This window comes from Ictidomys tridecemlineatus, chromosome 14 (genome assembly GCF_052094955.1).
Source record: "Ictidomys tridecemlineatus isolate mIctTri1 chromosome 14, mIctTri1.hap1, whole genome shotgun sequence".
NCBI classification, from domain to species: domain Eukaryota; kingdom Metazoa; phylum Chordata; class Mammalia; order Rodentia; family Sciuridae; genus Ictidomys; species Ictidomys tridecemlineatus.
In genome coordinates, this window is record NC_135490.1 from 40,653,857 (window position 1) to 40,671,586 (window position 17,730).

The window sequence follows — 17,730 nt, forward strand, 5'->3', positions numbered from 1 at the left end:
AGTGAAGCAGGTGGCATCACTATACCAGACCTTAAACAAAACTACACAGCAACAGTAACAAAAACAGCATGGTACTGGCACCAAAACAGACTGGTAGACCAATGGTACAGAATAGAGGACACAGAAACTAACCCACAAAATTACAATTTTATTAGCCAAAAACATGCATTGGAGTAAAAATAGCCTTTTCAACAAATGGTGCTGGGAAAACTGGAAATCCATATGCAACAAAATGAAATTAAACTCATATGAATGATTATTTACCAGACATACATTATCTTTAAGAAGTAAAACTATAGTTGGTGAAATATTTTAGTATTATTTGTTGCTGTTTTTTTCAGACTATGGTATCTTTAAAAATATCAGTATGAAAATATGGTTTTATATGCATTTTCCACTGTTTTGTAATATACTAAATTAAAAAAAATCAAACTAGCACATTATTGAAAGCTGCAGTAAACATTGTCTCTGTCTGCACTGCCTGTTTTCTCCTTTCCCTTTGTAAACTCCATGTACTCCAGCGTGACTTTAACTCTAGGACCTTCATCATTTCTTTACTTGGTTGACTTTTTTTGACAGCTGAAGTTCACCAGTGCCAGGAAAGTAATGCCTTCACCAGACAACTAGCACTCAAAAATGACTGATGAGAGCTGGTAGATAAAAACCTCAGTTCTATCACTACTTGAGTGGGAAAGCTAGTGTATGTTCTACACTGGCTTCAAGAACACTCCTAGAAGAAGTAAGTTTCAGTGACTCACAATACTAACTGAATGGGTAACATACTACTTTTGGCCCCCCTCTCTTCTGAGACTCAGTTTCTCCTTCCTCTCCCATAATTCTTTTACCTTCAATATAAACCACATTCACTTGAATCACTATGTTTGTATTTATTTGGAAGGAACACATAAATGAAGACAGAAATATTTTAAACTGTTAAAAAAGCATTCATACAGCCCACCCCTTCTCTGCTGCTCTACCCCGGGCCACTCATCCTCACTACCTATAGCTTCTGTCTTACTCTACCAACTCTGTCTTTCCCCAGGATTAAGCTTCTGGCTGTCCTGGCCTGACAGCAAGTCTGGCACAGTCTGGTTTTATCAGACATATCCTTCCCTCCTTATCCTATGGCACTAGTCTCCACCAGGTCTGTGCTGGCATGGGCATAGAAATAAACATTTTCCCCACTGAACCAAACAAACCCACTACTAGGTTTTATCTCAGAAAAAAAAAATGATGAAGTAAGAAAAAGAATATTAGACTAATTTTACAGAAGAACAGAAAGACTAAGTAATTTCCCCAAAGCAACACATTTGGTAAGAGGCAGAGGTTGGAGAAGAGCTCAGTCCTACTTTCCTTCCATCTGTTTCTCCTTGCCTATAGATTTCAAGACAAAGGAATAGAAATGTCTTTTTAAGTCAGTCTTTCAAAAAATGTCACAGCATAAATCATGTTTACAGTTACTTTAGCAAGTCCATTTAAAAAGAAGTCATATTTTATGATGACATTCAATGTATACAGTCTTCCTAAATATTAAATTAAAGGTCAGCAAGATACTAAGCATGGGTTATTTCACTCATTTTTTTTAAGAGAAAACAAAGTAATGCCCTTTGGGTATATATGCTAGATGTGATGTGATTTTGGCCACAAAATATATAAAACAAAATTATATCTAAAACTAACGTATATCTAAGGCTCTCCAAAGATCTAAAACAGAGCTTTGGACTTTCAACAATCAGGCATTCTGGATGATTTTTCTGATATGTGCATGTGGCTGCTGTTTGTACTGTGGGATATTTAACAGCATCCTGTCCTCTACTATTAACTATAAGTTGTAGGTATCTGTCCTTGCAGTTATGACGACCTAAAATGTATACAGCCACTACCAAATGCTCTGTGGTAGGGGCAGGGAACAAAATCATGCCAGGTCATATGACATTAGTTTTATATACCAAACACCCTTTCTACATTTCACAAAATACAGCCAGTCCATAAGGGCAGTAAAGTTTAATGTGGCTTTGGAACACAACTATTTATATCTTCCTTGAAATTTTTATAAATGAGAAAAATTTAAGTTCTAATAGCATTTATCTAGTGTTTCAGGATTCCAAAAATACCAACAATAGAAAAATAACCATGAGTGGGAAACTTACGATTCTAAAACATAAATTAATAGTACTACATAGAGTCATGGCTTTTCATCTTTCGATTCAAAAGTGGAATCTACTGTCAGTTTATATAGAGCAAGTTTATTGTTCCACTTCTGGTGTAACAGCTCATAACAGCACAAAGAAGAACACAAAACTCTCTGGTAAGATAAAGAAGACAGGACACACGACATGCAGCAGTATTTCTGGAGAATAAGACAGATGAAAAGTACGCTACTGCAAAATTTCATATGAATTTTGAAGAAGTTTATAAGCATAAAGAAACTGTACCTATGTTCATTTTAATAGATTTGAATGTTAATGGAAATTCTACTGCAATTGGGGATTTAAGCTTAGCTTTATTTTGTAATTGTGTTATTCGTGTTATAAGAAGAAATGCAGAGGTTAATGAAAATCTGAAGCCTGAAAATCTTTCTTTGTCTTTAACTGTTTTATAACATTGCCTTGGGAATTTATACAGAATCATTCCTTTATTTAATACATATATTTACAAGGCTGATTCATTCATATATATACACTTTTATATATATAAATATGAATGATATTTGCTTGATGTAAGAAAGAAATTCAATCCTCAATGGCTTTTTATGTACTCTGCTTAGTTTAAATGACTAGCTGGGATATTAATATTCTGCCTTTATATTTCTCAATGCTTTATTACCAGTAACATTCTCTTTAACCTATTATCTATGAATAGGTAGTTTATTTAACCACATTAACATATTCTTTCCCTTACAAGAAACTATAGTTCTATACTGGTGCTTTTTTTAGAATTTTCTAAATTTCCATGGTAATAAGTACATATTCCTTCTATGATCAGAAAATAATATTTAAAAAACAAAGGTTGAAATAGAAACAATAAAAATATATCAGAGAGAAAAACTTGGAACAATCAGATAATGAGGAGGAAAAAAAGAGTCTAGAACATGATGACAGATTTAAGAACTTATTCCTGACCTATCTTTAAGCCACCTCAAGGGTCTAAGTAGTCCCCGCCTATGTGTTTTTAAAGGATCATGTTAGTTACGTTGTACAGGTATTACGACATGGATGTTTTTTGTTTTTGTTTTCTAGCTGTGCTGAAGATCAAACTTAGGGCCTCCCACATGCTACCTTATGCTCTACCACAGAGCTATACCTCCAGCCCTCTCTCACCATATTTAACTAGTATCCATAAAGAAAACAGAAGGTATTACTGGATTCACAAGTTGTTCAGAATCTTTAGTTTTTTTTGAACTTCAATCAAAATTTAAAATGGACATAAGCATAAAGATTCAAACATTAATCACTTCTGTTAATAATATATTTAATATGTTTAAATTTAGATATATTTTGTAATATATTTAATAAATTTAATTTTAAATTTATATTTTGAAATAATTTAATATCATCAATTTAATCTTGAGTAATTCTTAATCACATTATAAGTTTCATGATTGTAATTCTGAATCTACTGCATTCACACAGAATAATACCTTTTCTCATTTATAAAATACCCATTCTCCAAATTCATAGTACTTTTGCTTGTAAGATAATATATGTCAAAGTTCTTTATACATTAATTATGAGGACTACCAAGAATATGTCTAGTGCCTATAAAAAGGGAACAGAGGACATAAGTAAGTGAGAGAGGCACTGAGTTAAACATAGGTTCCTTTATCTCTGAATATGTACTATATATTTCCAAGTAAATAATAATTGAATTTGGGGATTTACTAAATGCCCAATAAAGAAAAAAATTAGAACACAATCTCTCTTAACCATTGTAAACCATCAATTGAGTAGGTTTTATTATTAAACATCTATAAAAATATTATTTGAAAGAGCTGAATTAGGTTCACTAAGATCAAACATTTTTTAAAGCTTCTATTTAAAGCTTTTGTTTTAGAAAAAAATAATAGGAAAATATGACATAGAAAAAAGTTCATATTTTAAGAATATAAAGTTGGATGAATTTTAACTGATCTCATGTATGTACTTATCACCTAGATCAAACAATAAGTTATCTAGAAAACCATTGATGTCACACCGTAATTACTTAACCAACCAGCTCAAAAGTAAGCACCTTTTTTGACTCTGAAACACAGATTATTTTGTTTGGTTTCTGAGCTTAAATAAATGAAATCTGACAATAGATACATTTTTGTTTCTGGCTTTCTCATTTGGCATTATAGAGATTCATCCTTATGGTTTTGTGAAAATAGCAGTTATTATTATATATGTTCAAATGTCTGAATACACTGGAATCTAGCTATCATGCTGTTTTGTTGTTGTTGTTTTTTTGGGGGGCAGGGGTACCTGGGATTAAGCTCAGGGGCACTTGACCACTGAGCAACATCCTTAGCCCTACTTGGTATTTTATTTAGAGATAGGGTCTCACTGAGTTGCTTAGCATCTCGTAGTTGCTAAGGGATGGGGGTGGCTGCAGATGTGGCTCAGTGGTTAAGTGCCCAGGGTTCAATTTCTTTTCTTTTTTTTTTTTATTGTTGGTTGCTCAAAACATTACATAGTTCTTGACATATCATATTTCATACTTTGATTCAAGTGGGTTATTGACTCCCATTTTTACCCCATATACAGATTGCAGAATCACATCAGTTACACTTCCATTGATTTACATATTGCCATACTAGTGTCTGTTGTATTATGCTGCCTTTCCTATCCTCTACTATCCACCCTCCCCTCCCCTCCCCCTCTTCTCTCTCTACCCCCTCTACTGTAATTCATTTCTTCCCCTTGTATTATTTTTCCCTTTCCCCTCACTTCCTCTTGTATGTAATTTTGTATAACCATGAGGGTCTCCTTCCCTTTCCATGCAATTTCCCTTCTCTTTCGCTTTCCCTCCCACCTCTCATCCCTGTTTAATGTTAATCTTCTTATGATCTTCTTCCCTACTCTGTTCTTAGTTACTCTCCTTATATCAAAGAAGACATTTGGCATTTGTTTTTTAGGGATTGGCTGGCTTCACTTAGCATAATCTGTTCTAATGCCATCCATTTCCCTCCAAATTCTATGATTTTTGTCATTTTTTAATGCAGAGTAATACTCCATTGTGTATATATGCCACTTTTTTTTATCCATTCTTCTACTGAAGGGCATCTAGGTTGGCTCCACAGTTTAGCTATTGTGAATTGTGCTGCTATGAACATCAATGTAGCAGTGTCCCTGTAGCATGCTCTTTTTAGGTCTTTAGGGAATAGAACCAGAAGGGGAATAGCTGGGTCAAATGGTGGTTCCATTCCCAGCTTTCTAAGAAATCTCCATACTGCTTTCCAAATTGGCTGCACCAATTTGCAGTCCCACCAACAGTGAACAAGTGTACCCTTTTCCCCACATCCTCGCCAGCACTTGTTGTTGTTTGACTTCATAATGGCTGCCAATCTTACTGGAGTGAGATGGTATTTTAGGGTGGTTTTGATTTGCATTTCTCTGACTGCTAGAGATGGTGAGCATTTTTCCATGTACTTGTTGATTGATTGTATGTCCTCCTCTGAGAAGTGTCTGTTCAGGTCCTTGGCCCATTTGTTGATTGGGTTATTTGTTATCTTATTGTCTAAGTTTTTGAGCTCTTTATATACTCTGGATATTAGGGCTCTATCTGAAGTGTGAGGAGTAAAGATTTGTTCCCATGATGTAGGCTCCCTATTTACCTCTCTTATTGTTTCTTTTGCTGTGAAAAAACTTTTTAGTTTGAGTAAGTCCCATTTGTTGATTCTAGATGTTAACTCTTGTGCTATGGGTGTCCTATTGAGGAATTTGGAGCCCGACCCCACAGTATGTAGGTCGTACCCAACTTTTTCTTCTATCAGATGCCGTGTCTCTGATTTAATATCAAGCTCCTTGATCCATTTTGAGTTAACTTTTGTGCATGGCGAGAGAAAGGGATTCAGTTTCATTTTGTTGCATGTGGATTTCCAGTTTTCCCAGCACCATTTGTTGAAGATGCTATCCTTCCTCCATTGCATGCTTTTAGCCCCTTTATCAAATATAAGATAGTTGTAGTTTTGTGGATTGGTTTCTGTGTCCTCTATTCTGTACCATTGGTCCACCTGCCTGTTTTGGTACCAGTATCATGCTGTTTTTGTTAATATTGCTCTGTAGTATAGTTTGAAGTCTAGTATCGGTATACCACCTGATTCACACTTCCTGCTTAGAATTGCTTTTGCTATTCTGGGTCTTTTATTTTTCCATATGAATTTCATGATTGCTTTCTCTATTTCTACAAGAAATGCCATTGGGATTTTGATTGGCATTGCATTAAACCTATAGAGAACTTCTGGTAATATCACCATTTTGATGATGTTAGTTCTGCCTATTCATGAACAGAATATATTTTTCCATCTTCTAAGATCATCTTCTATCTCTCTCTTTAGGGTTCTGTAGTTTGCATTGTATAAGTCTTTCACCTCTTTTGTTAGGTTGATTCCCAAGTATTTTATTTTTTTTGAGGATATTGTGAATGGAGTGTTTTTCCTCATTTCCATTTCAGAGGATTTGTCGCTGATATACAGGAATGCCTTTGATTTATGCGTGTTGATTTTATATCCTGCCACTTTGCTAAATTTATTTATTAGCTCTAATAGTTTCTTTGTAGACCCTTTTGGGTCTGCTAGGTATAGAATCATGTTATTCTCAAATAGTGATAATTTAAGTTCTTCTTTTCCTATTTTTATACCTTTCATTTCTTTCGTCTAATTGCTCTGGCCAGTGTTTTGAGAACTATGTTGAACAGAAGTGGTGAGAGAGGGCATCCCTGTCTTGTTCCAGATTTTAGAGGGAATGCCTTCAATTTTTCTCCATTCAGAATGATGCTAGCCTGAGGCTTAGCATAGATTGCTTTTACAATATTGAGGTATGTTCCTGTTATCCCTAGTTTTTCTAGAGTTTTGAACATAAAGGGATGCTGTACTTTGTCGAATGCTTTTTCTGCATCTATCGAGATGATCATATGGTTCTTATTTTAAGTCTATTGATGTGGTGAATAACATTTATTGGTTTCTGTATATTGAACCAGCCGTGCATCCCAGGGATGAATCCTACTTCGTGGTGCACATTTTTTTGGATACGTTTTTGAATCCGATTCGCCAGAATTTTATTGAGGATTTTTGCACCTAGGTTCATTAGAGATATTGGTCTGTAGTTTTCTTTCTTTGAAGTGTCTTTGTCTGGTTTAGGAATCAGGGTGATGTTGGCCTCGTAGAATGAATTTGGAAGTTCTTCCTCTTTTTCTATTTCCTGAAATAGCTTGAAAAGTATTGGTATTAGTTCCTCTTTAAAGGTTTTGTAAAACTCTGCTGTATACCCATCCTGTCCTGGGCTTTTCTTAGTTGGTAGTCTTTTGATGGTTTCTTCTATTTCCTCAATTGATATTGGTCTGTTTAGGTTGTCTATATACTCCTGACTTAATCTGGGCAGATCATATGACTTAAGAAACTTATCGATGCCTTCACTATCTTCTATTTTATTGGAGTATAAGGATTCAAAATAATTTGATTATCTTCTGTATTTCTAAAGTGTCTGTTGTGATGTTGCCTTTTTCATCCCGTATGCTAGTAATCTGAGTTCTCTCTCTTCTTCTCTTTGTTAGCATGGCTAAGGGTCTGTCGATTTTATTTATTTTTTCAAAGAACCAACTTTTAGTTTTGTCAATTTTTTCAATTGTTTCTTTTGTTTAGATTTCATTAATTTCAGCTCTGATTTTAATTATTTCTTGCCTTATACTTCTTTTGCTGTTGTTTTGCTCTTGTTTCTCTAGGATTTTGAGATGAAGTATGAGATCATTTATTTGTTGGTTTTTTCTTTTTAAGGAATGAACTCCAAGCAATGAATTTTCCTTAGAACTGCTTTCAATGTGTCCCATAGATTCCGATATGTTGTGTCTGTGTTTTCATTTATCTCTAAGAATTTTTTAATTTCTTCCTTGATGTCTTCTATAACCCATTGATCATTCAGTAACCTATTGTTCATTCTCCAAGTGATACATGATTTTTCCTTCCTTCTTTTATTGTTGATTTTCAGTTTCATTCCATTATGATCAGATAAGATGCATGGTATTATGTCTACTCCTTTATATTTTCTAAGAGTTGCCCTGTGACATAATATATGATCTATTTTTGAGAAGGATCCATGTGCTGCTGAGAAAAAAGTGTAACTGCTTGATGTTGGGTGGTATATTTTATATATGTCAATTAAGTCTAGGTTATTAATTGTGTTATTGAGTTCTATAGTTTCCTTATTTAACTTTTGTTTGGAAGATCTGTCCAGTGGTGAGAGAGGTGTGTTGAAGTCTCCCATAATTATTGTATAGTGGTCTATTAGACTCTTGAACTTGAGAAGAGTTTGCTTGATGAACATAGCTGCACCGTTGTTTGGGGCATATATATTTATGATTGTTATGTCTTGTTGGTGTATGGTTCCTTGAGCAGTATGTACTGTCCCTCTTTATCCCTTTTGATTAACTTTGGCTTGAAATCTATTTTATTTGATATGAGTATGGACACTCCTGCTTGTTTCCGAAGTCCATATGAGTGATATGATTTTTACCAACCTTTCACCTTCAGTCTATGTATATCTTTTCCTATCAAATGCGTCTCCTGTAGGCAGCATATTGTTGGGTCTTGTTTTGTGATCCATTCTACTAGCCTGTGTCTCTTAATTGGTGAGTTTAAGCCATTAACATTTAGGGTTATTATTGAGATATGGTTTGTTCTTCCAGCCATATTTGTTTATTTATGTTACTATACATGGTTTGTTTTCCTCTTTGATTATGTTCCCCCCTTTACTGTCCTAACTCCCACTGTTGGTTTTCATTGTTATTTTCCATTTCCTCTTCCTGAAAAGTTTTGCCAAGGATGTTTTGAAGAGATGATTTTCTAGCTGCAAATTCTTTTAACTTTTGTTTATCGTGGAAGGTTTTAATTTCATCTTCCATCCTGAAGCTTAATTTCGCTGGATACACAATTCTTGGTTGGAACCCATTTTCTTTCAGTGTTTGAAATATGTTATTCCAGGATCTTCTAGCTTTCAGAGTCTGTGTTGAAAGATCAGCTGTTATCCTGATTGGTTTGCCCCTAAATGTAATCTGCTTCCTTTCTCTTGTAGCTTTTAAAATTCTCTCCTTATTCTGTATGCTGGACATCTTCATTATAATGTGTATAGGTGTGGTTCTCTTATGATTTTGCACATTCGGTGTCCTGTAGGCTTCTAGGATTTGGGATTCTGTCTCATTCTTCAAGTCTGGGAAGTTTTCTCGTATTATTTCATTGAATAGATTGCTCATTCCTTTGGTTTGGAACTCTATACCTTCCTGTATCCCAATGACTCTTAAGTTTGGTCTCTTTATGTTATCCCATATTTCTTGTATGTTCTGCTCATGGTTCCTTAACAGTCTTGCTGAGCTGTGTATGTTCTTTTCAAGTTGAAATACTTTTTCTTCATTGTCTGATGTTCTATCTTCTAAGTGTTCTACTCTGCTGGTAGTATTCTCAATTGAGTTTTTAAGTTGGTTTATTGCTTCCTACATTTCTAGGATTTCTGTTTGTTTTTTATTACCTCTATCTCCCTGTATAGTTCATCTTTTGCTTCTTGGATTTGTTTATGTAATTCATTGTCGAAGTGATCTTTCATTGTCTGATTTTGCTGTCTAATGTCTTCCTTGAGACTCCAGATCATCTGAAGCATGTTTATCCTGAATTCTTTATCTGATATTCCATCTGCTGCAGCTATTACCTCTTCTAAAGTTGAGTTGACCTGCACTGCTTGTGGTCCTTTCTTTCCTTGTCATTTCATACTGCTCGCGTTTCTTTCTGCTTGGTGAAACTGTTGTGTTTTTAAAATTTTCCCCCTATATATTTATATTGCTCTTGTATAGGTGAAAAATCTCCCTTGCAGGGCGGGCAGCGGCTGTGCTCCTCCTCCAATTGGGGTGATCTGTCTACCACGCTGGCGTGCCGCTGGGTCTGTTCTGCCAGTCGGTCCCAGGTCTGCCTACCTTGTAGGCGCGGGCGGCGGCTCTGCTCTGCCCTTCCTCCAGTTGGTGTGACGTGTCTACCACGCCCGTGGACCCCTGGGCCTGTTCTGCTGGTCAGTCGCAGGTCTGCCTACCTTGCAGGCACGGGCGGCGGCTCTGCTCTGCCCTTACTCCAATTGGGGTGACATGTCTACCATGCCGGCAGGTCTCTGGGCCTGTTCCAGGCGCAGGAGGCGGTTCTGCTCTTCCCCTACTCCAACTGGGGTGACGTGACTTCCACGCTGGCGGGCCGCTGGGCCTGTTCCGGGCATGGGTGGCGGCTCTGCTCTACCCCTACTCCAATTGGTGTGACGTGTGTATCACGCCGGCGGGCCGCTGGGCTTGTTCAGGGTGCGGGCGGCGGATCTGCTCTGCCCCTTCTCCAATTGGGGTGACGTGTCTACCATGCCGGCAGGCTGCTTGGCCTGTTCCTCCAGTCGGTCGCAGGTCTGCCTACCTTATGGGCACGGGCGGCAGCTCTGCTCTGCCCCTAGTCCAAATTGGGTGATGTGTCTGCTGCGCCGGCCGCTGGGCCTGTTCTGCCAGTCGGTCACAGGCCTGTCTACCTTGCAGGCGCGGGTGGCGGCTCTGCTCTGTCCCTACTCCAATTGGGGTGACGTGACTACCATGCCCGTGGGTTGTTGGGCCTGTTCCGGATGTGGGCAGCAGCTCTGCTCTGCCCCTACTCCAATTGGTATGATGTGTCTGCCATGCCAGCAGGCTGCTGGGCCTGTTCTGCCAGTCGGTCGCAGGTCTGCCTACCTTGTGGGCTCGGGCAGCGGCTCTGCTCGGTCCCTACTGCAGTTGGGGTGAAGTGATACCACGCCGGCGGGTCGCTAGGCCTGTTCCAGGCGCGGGCGGCGGCTCTGCTCTGCCCCTCTGGCCTCCACAGTATTCAGTAGGACCTGGACCGAGAAGCAGTTTCCGCGGGTTCTTTAGCCCTAGGCCATAGCAGTTTGGGGAGCCAGAATTCGGCCGCTCCCGGGCTTGGTGTATGTTCTGCTAGGAACAGGCTCCAAGACGCAGTTTCAGCGGGTTCTTTAGCACTGAGCCTGAGTAATTTGTCTGCGAGAAGCAGGTGAATGGCAGCCTGAAATTACCTGTTCTATCGCTGAATGAGCTGCAGTCGGTGGAAAACAGGGATGATGACATCAGCTCTCCAAGATCACCAGGGTTCAATTTCCAATACCAAATACAAATACATACTGAACCTTTATTTCACATGACATATAATACTATATTCAAAATCTATGATAGACTTAAATATAATACCTGAAACTGTGATAAGAAAGAAGAAAAGTTTCACAACACTGGTCCTGGCAATAATCTTTTTGGATATGAACACAAAAGTAAAAAATAGATAAGTAGGACCGCATCAAACTCCATGACAAAGGAAACAAAGAATAAAGAGAAAAGATGATCTACAGAATGAAATGAAATATTTGCAAATCACACATCAAATAATGGGCTGCTATCCAAAATATACATGGAATTCCTAAAACTCAACAGCAAAAAAACAAACAACTACATTTAAAATAGGAACATAGAACCTGAATAGATACTTTTCCAACAAAAGCATACAAATGGCCCATATATACATAAAAAACTGTTTGTTCCACATTACTAATCACTAATGAAAGTCACAATGAGATACCGTCGCATATACATTTGGAAGGCTATTATGAAATAAACATATACATATGCGTTGGCAAGGTTGTGGATAAAAGAAAAGCATAATACTCTGGTAGTGGAAGAGTAAAATGGTACATCTAATGGGAAACAGTATAGAAATGTCTCAAAAAAGTAAAAGCAGAAATACTATATGATCCAAGAATCCCACTTCTATGTATTTGTCCCAAATATTAAATTAGAATATCAAAGAGAAATCTGTACTCTTATACTCATTGCAGTATTATTCACAATAACCAAGAAATGGGACAAACTAAATATCCACTAACAGGTTAATAAATAAAAATGTGGCATATACATATAATTGTATTTTTTTCAGGAATTAAAAAGAAGGAAATCTTATCATACGTGACATGGATGAAACCTGAAGACAAAATGCTAAGTGAAATAGCCTAGATACCAAGGACAAAAAAATGCAGGGTTCCACTTTTTTAGGGTATCTAACAGTCAAAACTCAGAAGTAGAGTACAATGGTGATGGCTAAGCACCTAGTACTTGTGAAATGGGGAAATATTAATACTCAAAAAGGAAAAACTCTCACAAGATAAATCCAGGAAATCTTGCTAATTGTTAAAATATTGTATTGGACACTTAAAATTTAAAGAGAGTAGATCTAATGTTAAATGTTCTTGCTATAATTGGAAAAAAAACCCACCTCAAAAATAAAGGAAAAACATGACACAAAATAACTCATCCCTACTCAGAATTGTTTTTAGAAACTATGTCTTCAGAGAAAGTGAGAAAATATTACATGAAATTATAGAGAATCTGATAGTGAAAATCTAAAGTATTTAAAAAGTTCAGTAGTAAAAGACATAATTCTTCATTAATAGTTTTAGCATAAACTTCTCAATCCATTGAACATAAATCAAAATATAGTTGACATCAATCATTTAGCAAATCTGAAAAAAAATTAGAATCCTATTGCTCCTTTTGGGGTATAGTAGTTTCCTATGAATAAGTTTGCAAATTTAGTACAAGGACACTATAATTTAAGTTTTATTTTTGACACATAATAATTGTACATATTTATGTGACACAATGATGTCTTGATACATGTACTACCTGTGTAATGATCAAATCAGGTTATTTGGCATATTTATTGACTCAAGCATTCATCATTGTGTAAGAATACTCCAAATCCTCTCTTATAGTTATTTTGGAACATACAATATTGTTAACTATAGTAACCCTATGGTGCAGTAGAACACCAGAACTTATTCCTATCTAACTATAATTTATACACTTTTACCAATCTCTTCTCAACTCCTTCCCTGTTTTGTTTCCCCTCCTTAGCTTCTGGTAACCACTATTTTACTCTACTTCTATAAGCTCAGCTTCTTTAAATTCTTTATTAAAGTGTTAACAAGATAAATAAATATATTTGAAAATTACATTTATACATGAGGAAAATGGTTTTTACAGAAAATTTTAATTTTATTATTATGCTTCTCTGTGTACCTTCAGAGTACCTTTTCACAAGAGCTGTGCCAATCTTTCAAAATGGTAACATAAAAATGTGAGGGGGATAAAATAATTTTCTTAATCTGTAAATGTTCCTTAAAAATAAATGTTCCTGGCACATTAAGGTTACTAACCAATTCATGTTGAATTCACACTGACATGTTGATCTTATCATTCACCTGACTAGTGAGTAAAAAATATTTTAAAAGAGAATTAACATAATACAATATAAGAAACAAAAATCTCCCACATGGATCCATTATATACTAAAATATTTATTGAGGGTCAGCTATATGCAAGTTTTACAGATGAAAAACAGCTTAAGAGAAACTGTATGTTTAAGGATTTGACTAATAAGCATTGTTAGAAACATTAAAAATTATTCTACTAAGCGAAAGCTTACAATATCTAAATAGATTAACAATATATTCATAAATATATATAAGAAAGGAGAGACAACACAGAAAGAAGGAATGAACCTCAGAGGAATGGTAGATTAGATGATATTTGAATGGTGGGCATTATTTTTTAAAAGTAATGAATACTCCAGAAATAGAAGCAGAAAAATGAATCATGTCTTTGGAGAAAAATGAACAGTACAAATAGGCTAACACTGAGTTTCTCTACAAAGTAGCAGAGTATCAGGTTGAAAAGAAAAATTATAATGAGCAGGAAATCAGGAGCCATTTAGGATTTCCAACTTAAGTGGTAACTGAAATGCACATATATCACTATTATAATTACCACAAAAGTATGGTTTAGGAATATTCATGTGATAGCCTAAAATATTCATTTACATAGCCTAGTGCCTGACATTCAGTAATCAATAGGTAGCTTTTGTTGTCATTATCAGTGCAAGTTTCATCATTAAAGCATACTTCAGTAAACCATTGCAAGAGGACAGACCACCAGCAGAACAAAACGGTGAAGAAAACAAGGACAGAGATCACGTAGACATATTAAAATATTACATAAGAAAGTCGATCAATTTTATATACTTTAATGAAATAGAAACATTAATAAAAAGAGTTTTTTAGCCTAAGACATGCTGTTCTAGAAGAATATTAAAAAATAATAAAGATTGTGGGGATGGGAAGGATGGTAGAATGAGACAGACATTATTACCCTGTATCCTTGTATGATTACACTACTGGTGTGACTCTATACCATGTACAGCCACAGGAATAAGAGGTTATGTTTCATTTGTGTACAATGTGTCAAAATACTGTCATGTATAACTAATAAGAACAATTTAAAAAGTTTTTAAAGAAATCTTACAGTTTAAAGACTTTTATACTGGATAGATAAAGATACAATTAATACATACCAAGTGAGTAATAATTATCATAGTTACATTATTGTTTTTATATTATCTAAGTTCAGCTTTTTAAAAAAAATTGAAATTTGGAATGTAATGTAAAACTTTAAAATAAAACTTATTGCTTAACCAAAACTATATAAATCCTAATTCCCTTCAAGCTAGTTTTTCTAAATAATAAAACTCAAGAGTAAAAAGCTTTTTTTATTTTTTAAAAAAAAAGCAGTAATGATGGGACTGGGGTTGTGGCTCAGTGGTAGAGCACTTGCCTAGCATGTGCGAGGCCCTGGGTTCGATCCTCAGCACCAGATAAAAATAAATAAAATCAAATAAAGGTATTATGTCCAACTATAACTAAAAATTTTAAAAAATCAGTAATGATAAATTTATGAGATTTCCTAAACATATACATTTAAAAATATCATTAACATAACAGTGACCAAATCTTTGGTTTGGTCCCATTTTTTATAAGATAGGAATATATCAGTGCCTGGAACAGACAAAAATATGTGCTGTCAGAAGCTTATATATAATATTGGAGTCAAGGTGAAAGACAACAGAAATGACACAAAATATGTAAATTACATCATATTATAAGGTGATCAATGGTATTAAGGAAAAATAAAACAGGAAAAGGAGAAAGTGAGTATAAGGACTAGGGTGAAAGAGAAGAAAGGACTTTTCAAACAGGGTGGTAGGGAATAGTATCACTGATGAGACTGAATTTATGGTGAAGATTTAAAGATAAGGGAATGATTTGTTGCTCCATAACTATCCAATTTTCTTAGTAATAACTTGATTTTGAATGTTGACGGCATTTTGAAATCATTCTTCTCTTCATATAATGACATTTCAAAACCATCAACAATATAAAAGTCATGTGTGATTAACTTATGGCAGATGATTATCCATATAGTCTAACGCTGACTGTAACTTTACCATCTACAGGAGAAATCTGAAAATGTTGCAAAAAGGTTAAGACCAAATTGCTTATTATACAGTATAAATGACTGCTATTCTGGTAATATGCAATTAGTTCCTAAAACCTGATTAAGCTATCTCCCATCAAGGGATATCCACTGAAACATTTATATATGAAATGTAATGTAAGCACTCATTTCCAAAAACTCCAGCAGCATGAGAAAAGAACAAAGTGAGAGAACAGATAAAATAAGTTTTTTTTTAAGTTAGAGAAAAATGTGTATTTTAAAATTATTTTGAATCTTCACCATCCTAATACTAAGCTTTATGGAAAGTACTAGGCTATGCTGATCTATTACAGTATTTCCTACCCATCCAAAGAAAAGGGAAGGCAATAAACATATCAAGTGAATCCAGGAGCAGTGAGTGACTAATGTGAAATCTGCCAGTAATTTAAAAACATATCAATTCCACTTTTCATTTTCTGACAAAGGATTCTTAACATTCTACCATAATGACAGCTAGGAATCTTAATGATGGTTTAATTAACCTCTTCTGAAGTAGGTTAAATTTACCATTGATGGTACACTGGCTACAAGGTGTTTGCATTTTCTTTTGTGGCATTACATGTTATTACCATAGCAATTTATTAAGTTAAAAAAGTAGAATATGCATCATATATATTGATGTGATAGATATATTGATCTTAAAAATCAACATGAGAGCAGTCTTCACCCTAAAAAAAAGTTATATAGTGTATGAGTGTGTGAGCATGTTTGTGGTCATGTGTGTGCACACGCACATGTAAACATGTGACAGGGGTGGTGAGAATAAACAAAATATATAGTTATGAATAGAATCCTGTATTATAAATGCTAAACCTAATTTCTGATTCCTATCATTAAGTAGGAATTAAGTTTAGAATACCAATGGTTAGAAAACACGCTTACCACTTGTCCATTGTGTGGGTTCTTATGAGCATATGGAGGTCCACGAATATGATTCCACATTTGGCCAGATGTCATAGCAAAGACTATACACTGAAAAACAGGTTATGATGTTTCAATATATAAATCAGAGAATACTAAAATGATGTATTTTTTTAAAAAATAATGGTCATCCACTTTAAAAGTTTTCAAATTTACTAAACATATAACCATGGAACTTTGGGTAAATTACTTATTTTCCTGTCAGACTCCATGTCCATAGAACTGAGATACCAACTCTACTAAAGAGATACACTAATGGTTAAATTGGATAACATATGTAAAGTATCTGGCATGGTGATAGACAATCTGATAAGTGCCAACCTCAGCTAGTCAAAAGCACCAGATGAGATTTTTGATGTTTCAGTGAGATCTGATAAGGACCTATAATGATCTAGATTTTCTAAAACTCATTCCTTTATTAGTTTATATCACCAAAAGCCTACATTTTTAGGTTAAAGCACTTATATCCCCATAAGTATTTAACTGCTTGAAGCACACTGTATAACAGTAACTTCAGCAGATGTTTAGAGATGGAAGAAATCATGAAAAAATATGTCCAGGGATAGCTGAGAGATCATTTTTATGCCGGCTGGGCCTATGAGACCAAAAAAAAAAAAAAAAGTATATTTGAAAAACTAATCTCAAAGATCCTAGGCATTAAAAGAGTGGGTGGGGGGGGGGAATATATAAGCCAGAAGTCACAGATCAATCACTACAACACATGTGTAAGGGTGATTTGTTTAAACCACATAAAATCTTTAAATTCATGACCCTGAACATCTTTGCTCTTCAATGGGATAAAAATAAATATTCACTTTATCTTATAACTAACATATGTAATTTCCTTCAACTATGAAAGTAAGTAGCAGATCACAATAATTTTATTAGGGCTTGTAGTTTTGCCAATGAGAGAAATATATTTCAGATTATAAGAAACTCAAATTATAAGTTATAGTTAATATCTCAAAATATTATCTATACTCATAATTATCTACATTTATGGTAGTTTTTAGATCCACATTGGGTCTCGTGACTTAATACATCAAATAAGGAAACAGATATCACCAGTTTTTCTAGTACTTGAGATGCTTAAATTCTCTAAAAAGACTGTGATGTTAAAATTAGATATAAATGCTATTATGGTATGCTCCTTAATATGCACTTTAATACATGATT

The 17,730-nt window shown here is 35.1% G+C and overlaps 1 protein-coding gene across 5 annotated transcripts in view; it reads right to left on the minus strand.

Annotated features, from left to right (window-relative positions):
* Nucleotides 1–17,730, minus strand: part of Tusc3 (tumor suppressor candidate 3) — a 317,327-nt gene that overhangs the window by 184,480 nt on the left and 115,117 nt on the right. For 4 of the 5 annotated variants that reach the window (XM_078031092.1, XM_078031093.1, XM_078031094.1 and 1 more), the window contains exon 6: nucleotides 16,516–16,605. The exons of the other annotated variant lie outside the window; for it this stretch is intronic. In XM_078031092.1, the coding sequence (XP_077887218.1) occupies nucleotides 16,516–16,605 (90 nt within the window). The remainder of the gene's footprint in view (nucleotides 1–16,515; nucleotides 16,606–17,730) is intronic. 5 annotated transcript variants of the gene reach the window in all.